The 12,259-nt window shown below is 34.8% G+C and overlaps 1 protein-coding gene across 1 annotated transcript; it reads left to right on the forward strand.

Moving 5' to 3' along the window:
- Nucleotides 1-668: 668 nt before the first annotated feature.
- LOC146163255 (centrosomal protein of 83 kDa-like) lies at nt 669-11,880 on the forward strand. The gene is made up of 15 exons (XM_083382281.1): nt 669-874; nt 1,607-1,736; nt 2,255-2,368; nt 2,909-3,027; nt 3,481-3,610; nt 4,255-4,386; nt 4,680-4,804; nt 5,169-5,290; nt 6,264-6,408; nt 7,280-7,429; nt 8,758-8,991; nt 9,704-9,832; nt 9,901-10,002; nt 10,568-10,722; nt 11,263-11,880. Exons 1-15 carry the CDS (start codon nt 669-671, stop codon nt 11,439-11,441), a joined length of 2,172 nt encoding a protein of 723 aa, XP_083238407.1. The 3' UTR covers nt 11,442-11,880.
- The last annotated feature ends 379 nt before the right edge of the window (nt 11,881-12,259 follow it).

Here is a 12,259-nt window from a genome sequence, read left to right on the forward strand (position 1 = left end):
CATAAATCTGTTTATAATTTTTATTCTTTAAACAGATGGCTGTCCTTTTGATTTACAGATTTCATATAACTTTACCTATATTTAACCTATTTTAAGTATGAAAATTAACAAATACTTATGTCTTTGCTATACATTATGCTTTAGCGCCTAAACAAACTGGCAAAATTTTTTGTCCTTTTAGTTAGATAAACCTAACATATAATTCGAAAAACAAATAACGGTAGAATAATTACCTAAACATCCAAATCTATTTCCTTATTTGATTTATACATTTATTTAAATCGGTAAGAACTCAGACCTCGACTAACATTAATTATCAGATGACAGTGTTGTAATGACTTTAGTCACTGTTTTTTTACATGACTTGACTTGGTTAATACAACACTAAAATGTATTGCGCGGACCACTTGGAACTTTCCTACGAAACCTGCAGCAGATTTACCTTGGTGAAAAACCTACCTGACAAATGCTTCCCAAACAGCCAAACCATGAACCAACGAGGTTAATACTTTTGTTCGGCAACCAGACCTTAGAAATATATTACGCTGCTCTAACGCCGCTAGTGGTGCATTTTACGAGCGTTGAAATGAAACAAAACAAACATTATGAAGCGTCTGTTGAAACCAATTGACGTTTTATCTTAAAAACTAGGGTTTTTCGGTTTTAAAATGGAGTCGGGGCGTTCTTTGGCCGATTCCTTGGCGCATTTAAAGGTCCAGGGCCACCTGAGTGACCCTGGAATTCCACTTTCGCCCAGCAATGTCCCACTACATCCGCAGAGCAGCGTCGATTTGCAGAAAATGCTGATAGACGAACGAATGCGTTGCGAGACGCACAAAACCAATTACCAGACGCTCAAAGAAGAACACCGAAAGTAAGTCTGCCGCTACTTGTGCAAAAAATATTGTAGGATACATATGTAACCAAAAATCCACACCAAGTTACAACTCTACCATCAATAGGCATTTATTTACGAAATATATATTAATCTTCAAAGCGGGTGGAGAATCCCACCACATTTTAGTCCGGGGGTTTATATTGCCAACAATATTTTTGCTATAATACGAGTTACCGTTTGGGTGGTTCAAGTTTTGTTATATTTATTTGGTGCTGGTTTAGAATCCTACCACAGCTTTGAAACAATTAATAAAGCAACCTACGCTATTTGGTTTACGGTGTTGGTTAGTTTTTGGGTTAAGGTGGGTAAAGTGTAATTATTATTCAATAATATTGCTTAACCTATTCAAACGCTAATCCCACCCTAATCCAAATAATGTGCGCTGTGGTAGGATTTTAGAACAGCGCCAAATTTTAATTTTAACTATGCGTTTCTGTTCTTTAAGATAAGTAGTAGAATTCTAGCTAGACCATTGCCTAAAACATATGCCTCTTTATTTCCAGATTTTTAAAAACAACTTATTGTGGTATTATTAAATTTAGATGTCTGTAATTATTCCAAAGATAGGACACTAGTAAGACCCCAACTTCCACGCCAAAAGTAGTGCAGCCTTTTTATTGGTAATTTTTGTGACAACTGTGTGATTTGCTTGGGCAATTTCAGGAAATATGCATGGATTTTAATTTATTGTTTGTTTTACTTGTTCAGAGTTCAAGATGAAAACACAAAGTTGAAGCATGAAATCGGAAACCTTCACAGTAATGGAATCCAATCTGCAGAACAACTTCAGTCTCTTGTCAATGAACTGCAGAATCGATTGGCAATGAAAAACAGAGAGGTAAAATATTGTTTTGAGTTTACCATGACAAAAAAAATTTTGAAGCATTTTGTAAACATTTAGAATAAACGGTATTAATTTTTCAACATTTTGCCTGAAAATACAACCTACTTTTGTATGGGTTTTGTTAATTCTGCGTCTTACAACCTACAACCTCAAAGCCATTATCTTTACAAGCCATTATCTGGTACAACCTCAAGCCATTATGTTAAGATTTATTCGTAACGTTCATGAAATGCTTCCTACCTCTGCGTAGGCTTTGTTAATTCTTTGTATAACTACAACTTCAAGCCATAATCTTAGGATTCGAAACGTTTAAATTATACAACCTCTTTTGTATGGGTTTTGTTAAATCTACATCTAACTGCAACCCCTAGTCATTTTGCTCCCAATTTAATGCAAATATGCAAAACATTTAATAATATAATGAGCCATTAGACACAGACACTTTTATTTACAGTGATTACCTTTTTAAATATCTATTTAACTAATTAAAAAAAAACTAAATAATTTTTTAGCTTGAGGAAGTTCGGGAACAGACGATGAACCCACATAAGCTTGGAATAATCAAAGCAGAGATTTCCAAAGAATTGGAAGAACCACTGAAAGCCCACATGGTCACAATGGATAAGGTGTTTTTTAATTATTATTTATTTAAGTTTAATTGTACTTAATATGTAAATGTTCAGTTTATATTTACAGTACTTCCAACTATAATATGTTTAATCATTATTAGGTTAATATAATGTAGCTAGGCCATTTTTTACACACCTAATATAAATATTTTTCATTATTGAGAAGTATAAGGCAGTTTTACCAAGGACCAAAATCCTGGTCCCTCATAATTTTATATGTTTTAGTTGTTTTGTTTTAAATAAGATAAAAGTACATGAAGCTTTTTTATTACAATTAAACATGAGTGTCTTGTTAATACAAAAATTAGCACATCTTTGATTTAATTAAAATAGAGGTTTTTTAATTGGGCCCCTGGGGTTTAATGAACTAGTTTTAGTGAAAAAGAAGATCTGATTGTAACTGCAAATAACACTTTAGTGCCTCCTTAAATGCAATATATTTAAGTTTCACATTATTTGAACTGAAAAAAGCTAGTTTCTTATGGATTTATACAATTACTTTGAACAAGAGATTCCATTTTTAATTTCTTTTTTTAGGAAGTTGAAAAGTATCGAGGCGAGTACAACAAGCTGCGTTACGAACACACTTTTATGAAGGCTGAGTACGAACACGCTAAAGCGGAACACCAAAGAAACCTGGAAGAACAAGCACTGAGGTATTGCAACTTTCTAACGGTGGTATGTTTGACTTAATGGTGTGGAACGGTGGCCTATTTTAAATTGGTGTTAGGCGTTAAACATAAATTGGCAATTTTAGGTTGTTACAATTTTGGCAAAGGAATATTATTTTTTTAATTTTAAGATACCTTTACGGATTGTTTTCAGTTTAAAATTCTCGTTTGACGAAACGACTTGGCAGAAAAAAAACTTACAAATATTTATTTTACTGGGTTTTACGTAATGACCAGGAATCATTTCTGTTTCTTGATCAGACAAGATTAGGAAAAAAGATTGTATTATGTCAAAATCTTTACTATTGAATTATTATAATTTTTGTTTAAGTTGTTTGATCGGTATAGTTATTTGTTAAAAGTAAGTTTAAAAAAGGCTTTGTAAACTTCTAAAATAAAAGGCAATCTCTTTATAATCGGTCGTCCCGTATTCACCAGACATCAGGCACAAGTTGCCTCGCTCCAACACGAAAGAGACGAACTGCTTAAGATGCAGAAGTCGGCTCCTGATGCCGACCAACAGAAACTCATTCAGCTGCAGAGACAGAAAACTCAACTTGATCAAAGGGTAAGTAATTAAACATCGACTGGTATTAGGTAAAGATATCTAATAATATTGGATTAAAGATAAAAGTCACACCAATTTATGTTTAAGGTTTTATGTGTTTTTTGCAAAGATTTTAATCTGTGTTGTTGTACTCCCTTAGCAAGCCTAAAGCCACAGTATACAACAGTAGTAAAGGTGCAATAAAAGTGAATGTTCTGTGTTTGTGGTGAAAAAGTAATAATTGAAATATCTATCTTATTCATTAAAATATATTACTGAGAAGGTTTAAGTGTGATCAACATTTCTGTTCATTTTTTATATATAAATGTGTATAGATAAATATACAGTAACTGATTAAAGTTCAAGTGTCCGTAAAAAGCTGTTAGAAAATAAAACGTAGTTGTACTTAAATAAAATTAATTCTATTTTTGTGACAAAACTGACAATACATTCATCAAAAAAGCACCCCCGTCTACAGGAATTTTGCACAAAAGGGCATTTGAATTGTTAGGCTAAGAAACTTATCTAAAAAAATAAGTTATGTGCATAAAAAAAAAAAAAAAAAAAAAAGTATTGAATACGTGCAAAAAGATCATAAAAAATGGGCTTCTCACCATCTTGACAAGTTTCTGTTAACAGCTTTTTTAATATTGTATCATGTTTAGGTGAAAAACCTTCTTGATGAAATGTCTGAGCTGAGGAAACAAAAAGAGCATTCCGCTACTGAGGCCGATTTGATCCAGCGCTCACAAGCTAAAGATCTATCGCAACTACACACAAACATAAAACAAATTGAGGTTCGAGTTTTATCTGTAGTTAGCAGCAATTTTATTCTTATTTTCTTATAGTGTAACTGTTTTGAAGACTTTAGCCTAAAAAAGAAGTTTTAAGATATTTAATATGTGGTAAAACTTAAGATATATTATGTAAATGGGCACATATTGATAATAAAGCTGATTTTTAATATTTTAATATATATTTTTGAGTTAACACATATTAAAGTTAGTAATATTTATTAATTAAACTACGGTGTTCAACAATCCCAAGCAGTCCATATGTTTTATTTAAAGTTTTATTCTTACATATACAGAGTGAGAAACGTTCCACTGAAATGCAATGTGACCGGCTGCAGAAAGAGTTGCGAGACAAAGCTGAACAAAATATTAGATTGAGCCAACAAATACAGGATTTAAATAAGGAATGTGCTCAACTAAGGTGTTTAATTCATCATTTCATTGTGAATATATCAATTTTTGAGAATGTTGTACAAAATAAATTTTATGATTTTTTAGGAAACATACAATTCTTGATTTTTTCTTTTCTTTTTTAAAGATAAAGCGAAATGAAAAAAAATACTACTTTTACTGTTTTTAGGATAATACTTAGAATACCAGCATTTTCATTCCACTTTTTTCGGAGGATTAAATATAATTCCTAATAGATGAAACAATGTTATCCTTCTACTCCTTATATCATATTAACAATAGTTTTACAAGCTTTAATAAAAAATCATTCCCAGTCTGGTCTTGTCACTTTTTTGTTACATTTACCATAATAATACAAAATATGTGTTTTGCAGGAATATGGCTGATGAAGAAAGTCACCAGCACAAAATGTCGCTGACCAATCAGAAGCTGGAGTTTATGCAAACCAGGGGGGAGCTAGAGAGGGAGAAAGATTCACTCAGCAACAAACTACACGGTGGCTTTTAGTTTATTTTACATTTCTTAATAACCATGAAAAGTTATTTTATCAAATTAGAAAGTATTTAAGATACAACGCAAATATCGTAAGATGTAACAAAAAATATGATTCTTGAAAACTGTGTTTACAAAATGTTTAAAAGTTTGACACAATTTCTTTCAAAAGTGATGAAGCTTATTTGAATATAGCTTAGGGAGCTATTCACAGAACTAGAATAGTTATTTACACATATATTTCCTAAAAGTTTTTTACCAGAGCTTTCTTGGAGTTATTGCTTTTTTAAGTCATTAAATTTGAACGGTATGTCGAGAGAAATGCGAGACAAAGCAACATGCATAACTTGTCTATCTTGTTCAACATTTACAGACTATATTAAGTTATTCTGTTTAACAGTTTTAAAAATATTGAATAGTTTATTTTTGGCACCTGTATGGACACTTAGTGTGGGGTGCCTAGGGTGCTCCGAGCTCCCCTAGCTCAAACTTGGTGTAATCAGCCCTCTAAAATCACGACAAATCTTCCTGTAAAGTACTTCATATTTCTTTTGATGCGATTTGGGGCTCTTAAAAGCAGTTGGTCAAACAGCTATTAAGCATTATTTTCCATGACGAGCAATTCAGCAAAATACCTGCCTAGCAAATAAACTATTACTTCCAAGTAAATAGGGTTAATAATACTAACGTTTACAGTTATATCATAAAAAACCGCCATTAGTTGAAACGAATGTGATTGTACCTTTAAGTGCCATTTCATGAAAATGCAAGACGTAATTTTTCTTTTACCAATTAAATTTTTTTTTTTCTCACTTATCAAAGTAAAAGTTAAATATATCTTACCCGACATTTAAAGTCATCTTTTTAGCGGGCAGTCATTGACGTCATATTTAGCGGGTGAAAAGCTCCCCTGTTAAAAAATAAAAATCAGAGTTTATGGGCCGCTGTTGATTAAAGTTATATTTTCGCCACCATAGAACTGGAGACGGAGTTGGATGTCGCTCGGGTGTCGGTATCTCGCCACACAAGGGAGGTAGAGGACATGGAGCGTGATTATTCGATAAAGTTGCAGCAAGCAAGGGAAGAAGAATGGAACAAGAACAACCAGATGCAGAATCAGAAGTAAGCTGGAACTGAATAACGCACCACTGTCTGCTTGTTAAATTTAAAGCAAATAAAAAAATGTCAAGTTTATATTCTCTACAAAAATATAAGAGTGATATTATTCGGCAAAATTTACATTCATTATAAACGTTGTAAAGATCATTCAGACGATTTTATACACTATTAATTCTTTTTAAATAATTCAGCTAAATCAAACTTTTGCATTTCATTTAAAAACTTAAGTGCGTTAGGTACTGCTTTAAACCAGAAAATTCAGTCAAATCTTAATTTACAAGACGACAAAGCGTTTACGGTCTTACCGCAATCCAAAAAAATACTCAAGATTTGTTAAGTTTGGTTCTGAATAAGATTTCCAAAACCAATTGAAAAATTGTGATAGCAATAAAGACATGGCTCATATTAATTAAAGTTAAACTTAATTTCAAAGCCCATACAGAAGTAGGTATCATTTTGAACGTTTCGAATAACTCTTTATTCATTTTCAACATTGCTATTGCTATGTTGAAAATGAATAAAGAGTTATTCGAAACGTTCAAAATGATACCTACTTCTGTATGGGCTTTGATATTCTTATTACGTCTGACTACAACCTCCAACCATTATGCTCCAAAGTTAAACTTAATTATTTTAGTGACTTATATTCGTTTTGTTGTGTTGTGTTTACTTCAGCTTACAAAAAGTTCAGTAAAGAGAATTAGATCGCCAAAGCTTCACTATTGTTCTCACACTTAGTATTTCAGTCGCCGAGAAAAAAACGTTGCGAAACACCGATTTAGAACTAACTAACTTGAATCATCTATAAACGTTCCACGTAACATTTGGTTTAGGAAAACCGCATTGTAATCCTGTATTTACCTTGCCTCTCCAGATTGCAAACCGAGGAAAGGTGTCGGGAGCTGGAACAGCGCCTCCTAGCTGACCGCGAGTCACGTGACCGGGAGAGGGAGGAGCAAGAGGAGAGGAGCAAAGCACTGGAGCGGAACGAAGCTGAGCTGAGGAGCGAAGTGGCGAAACTGGAGTGAGTGACACCGATAGCAACTAAGTATCGGAAAACTACCGATACTACCTCTTTGATATTATTATCGGATATCTTTATTGCCGAGGATGGCTAAAATGCCTACATTAATTCAGCATTACTATCACTGCAGGACAACACCCTACTATCGGACAGGTAACGATACTGCCACTTTGATATCGTTATCGGACATCCCTATGATTTTATCGGAAATCCACATTGCCAAAGATGGCTGAAAAATCTGCATTATTTCATTATCGAGTCATCTCAAACTCAAGTACCGCACGAGTTTTTGCTTCCAGTATCGGCTCCGATCCGATATTATCGGACATCCCTACCCGTCATGTTTGCCATTTAAAAGTTATGCTACATCATGCAGCTGTGGCTAAAAATCCTACATTGAATCGTTATCGAATCGCCGTAAAGTATCACCCAAGTACCGGACAAGTATAGATGCTGCGACTTGGCGTCTGCCTAGAATATCCGATACTGAACGATTTATTCCGATACCAATACCCGAAGTTTTGGACAAAATGTATCGCTTTCTGATCCTATACCAAATGACGTCATTAATATGTTCAAACAAGCAAAATAGGTGGAATTGACACGTTCAAAGGTGACTTTTATTGGTTTTTAGGCTCAAGTTCGTTTAAATACCCTCCGGTTGTTATCCTGCTGTTTTTTTGGAAAAGCTTGCATTTCAAAGTTGGATCTTAAAACAATTTGAATATTAATTTGGAATTTGATCGGCACTGATACCAACCTAGCATCGGACGAGTAGCGATAGCATTCCTTGCACCAGGCATTGGCTCCGACTCGATATTATCGACCATCCCTATCGCTAACCATGGCTAAAAAGCTTGCATTAGTTTAGTTTCAGATCGGCATTAGATTATAAAGTGTGAGTCTGATATTTTTGAATATTTCGATCGCGTAATTATGAATTTTCAATGAATGGTGGCACTATAAAACGTCAAATTGTATTGAATTCTCAACAAGCTTTCGCACAACCGTGCTTCATCAGGTCAAAGTGTAAATGAAAACAAGCAAAATGCACGTAAAAGCGCGAAAAAAGGCGATAAGAATGGTGTTCGCCTTTTTCTCGAAAATAGTATCGCCTTTTATTTGCGAAAGTAAAAGGCTTGTGCTCTACTTCGTGCATTAAGTTGCTTTCATTTCTACTTAGACCTTATGAAGCACGGTTATGCGAAAGCGTTCCGAGAATTCAATGCATTTTATCTTTATACAGTGCCACCTGGTCACCCTATTTAGAATCATACAAATACGGCTATTTACAAAGATTGGGAATTTTACAACCCTTTGTATTGCAGAATGCAGCTCGAACACGAAAAACAGATGACGCAACAATTGGAGCGCGACCGGCACGAGTGCGCCACCCTGCGGCAGAAGTTATCCGAGCGTGACAAGGAGCTGCAAGGTGTGACGTCATCGCGCCAGCAGCTGCTCGGCGAAGCGGAACGGACAAAGGAAGCGCTCCGATTGGCTCGCTCCGACGTGGAGAATTGCAAGATGCAAGCAGTGAAAGCTCAAAACGAGGCCGAAAAGTGAGTTGAGCAGATTTTTAGACGAATGGCTTGATTAAGTGAGACCAGAGGTTCCCATACTATGGGCCACAAGACTATTTTAAGTAGGCCATAGAGTTACTTACAAATAATTGAAACTAAATTATTATGTCTTGTTACTATATCTAGGAACGCTTTTCCATAGCTATTTGTGAACTATACGTAAAGGCAAATTCCACGACTTACGATTTCTATTCGCTACGCAGTTAGTGCGGCAGTTTATTTTAAATTCGGTTTGTTAGCATAGAAATATTTAGTTTCAATCTAAAATGAACTGGAAATAAAAAGGATTATTTGGTCGTTGTTAGAATCGGTGCATTAGTTGATAAATTGTCCGACTAAGTAGGCGTAATTTGCAGTCAGGCAATTGTGCTATATGTAACAGCAAGGGCATACAAAAAAGGTTAGGACACATGGTGGGCCACAAACTGTTTTATAAAAAATGTAGACCACAGAATAAAAAAGTTTGGGAAATTTTTTTCCATTTTATTTGTGGAATTGACGTTTCACGCCCTGTTACGTGAGTCGAGGTACTCATATTAGTTATTTACTTTAATCAGTCAAGTTAAGGTAAGTTACCGTAAGACGTAAATAGCTGGGAACCACAGGTCAGTTATTTCGCCAATTCGAGTTACTCCGTTTTATTAAATTACTCGGATAAGATTGAAAAAACACAAATTTTCACTCATCTTAGATCCAATGAGAGCGACAAGCTTATCTGGATGGAAGAAAAACATCGGCTTCAAACCAAACTCGACCAACTGGAATACAGGGTCAAGAAACAGAAGGAAGAATCGGACAGAAGCGTCAAACAACAGCGCAAGTATGACGTCACACTGGTGCTTTATAGTGTTCTGATTGTGACATCACTAACGGGTGCTATTGTTGCAGGATAAAGCACGCGCTGATCGAGAAGGCGAGGAATTTGCGAGGAAAGAACGAACTCCTGGAAGCGGAAAAGGAACAGCTCGAGATCGAACTAAAAGCCGGAAGGTGTGAACATTTAGATTTGAGTAAAAAATTGTTCGAAAATGGGTTTCAATCATATGTTTTAACTTGGTTTCAATCATATGTTTTAAAGCAAATAATCCAATTGATTTTGTATTTTTAATTTCTGGCGGTTTGGACAAAAAGAATTGTTTTTTTCTTGTACCAAAATCAAATGACATACTATGTTAAACTAAAGATACTTAAGAGGCAATTGGCCTGTTTAGAATAAATAATTTAACAAAAACAAACTTTATTTATCGACAATAAGCCATCTCAGAATACATATAGTTTTATTCAAGCATGAAAATAGGCTACATTAGATCGTATGTCATCAAAAAAATGCCACGAGAAATTGGTGACTTCATGGAATGTACTTAATTGTTTTGCAACTACTCGCTATTTCATCATTGGTTCCGTGAAAGAAGTATTTTTAAATTTTTTCGAACTCCCTGGCTGGTTTAGCGTCATCTTACCGATTCCAGTAATGCATACAACTTGATTTTACTGCAGTGATCTCTATCAATTTAATTTGTAAATCCGAAATCTAATCTTTGACCTTGGTTGCTAGGCACGGCGTTTCCATGGAGGAGCACAACCGGATGCGACGGCGCATGCGCGAACAGCGACGACGTCACAATGAGTTCAGACGCGTCATGGGTTTGTCCGAAACCCTACCCCAACTCTCTTCAACAGCTTACCCGGATGTGACGTTCAATGCTACAGGTGACGTCATACCAGTATTTAAGGGTCGGCAACCTTTTTCTAGTCGCTGTTTAAAGCAAACTCAGCAAGTTCTCAGTGGACCGTAATTATTTTCTACTAACAATTTTGACATAAAAAAAAAAAAAAAAAAATTTTGTTGGCCGATGGTTTGCCCGTTACTTTGATTTTGTTTAACCATTCATTTATTGTAAGGAAACTTGATTGAACTATATTTTAACTGGTAGCCGTCTTTGTCTAAATCAAAACCTGTGACAACTTGTTTTTTAACATGCACATTGCAGGTTAAAGCAGTGATGAAAGTGGGCCGTAACGGTCTGAAACGGCGTACCGACGAAATGATTTTTTTACACGGCAGTTTAAAATATTTTTTTTACCAGATGTCCCCTTTCACCAGGCCATCCCGCCATCGTATTGAATGTATTTAAACTAATATTTCAGTTGCATATGTGTGCACTACATCGAATGGCCATCCCTAATCCCTACACATGATATATTGATTTTTGGCCATTTTTTCAACGTCCTTTGCCTATTTTGTCTTAGATATGACGAACAACTATTCGATGTACGCCCAGCAAGAAAAACGAAACCTGGAAGAATTCAGGAAACTTCGAGAACGTTTGGACGAAATTGAGGAGAAAAACAACCAAGAGAAGAGTGACGTCATAGACGACAACAAAGAATACGAAGACGATTTCGCGTCTGAGTCGAGTCGTGGTTAAAATTCAGAACTTCAATTTAGTTGCTGAATGTTTTTAGAGATTTTAAGTTGCTTCAGTGAATTTATTATGCAAAGTAACCGTGGGTTCGGTGTAACTGTTGCTACACCTACAACAACTTTAATGTAGTCTTAAAAATGTTTCTTTCCGTTCTTTCTGATATTATGTCGACGTCCATTTGTTTATGTTTATCTTCGCTTTTAAAGCTATTTTACTGTAGTAAGTAACATTTTTATAAGCAACAATATTTTCTAAACCTTGTCATTTTTTATTGTCATCTTGGTCATTGCTTTTTAAACGAATAGTATTTTATAAATCGTAAAAAATGTTTTTAAAATTGACCTTCTTGCGAACAATATTTATTACTGAGCTGTGTCGTTGATGTGCCAAGCCTAATGTGGCTTTTTATTATCGTATATAAAGTAAGAAATATAAGAATATGATACCTCGTACCTTGTCTGGTTAATATTTTGTTAGCTGCTATTGCATTTAAGCTCAGTTTATAAATTAAGTCTTTCAGGAAAAAAACAGGCTAGAATTAAAACAGGCTAGAAACAGGCTAGAACAGAGCAGCATTTCAAACCTGAGGTTTGCAAGGAGCCGCATAAAAAACAACAGTAGGCATATAATTAAAAAACATTAAGAAAGAAACAAGAAAACAACAAAAATTCATTACGCTAGCCTAGGCTAACTAATTATCACTGTTGAAACAGCTATTTCTTATTGCCATAGCTTGTCGATCAAGACTGAATATATTATGACGTCACAAACCACAAAATTATTTTAAAGAGCCGGACGGAAGTACCGGGGAACATTAGTAC

Source organism: Ascidiella aspersa, chromosome 2, assembly GCF_963924565.1.
Source record: "Ascidiella aspersa chromosome 2, kaAscAspe10.2, whole genome shotgun sequence".
NCBI lineage: Eukaryota > Metazoa > Chordata > Ascidiacea > Phlebobranchia > Ascidiidae > Ascidiella > Ascidiella aspersa.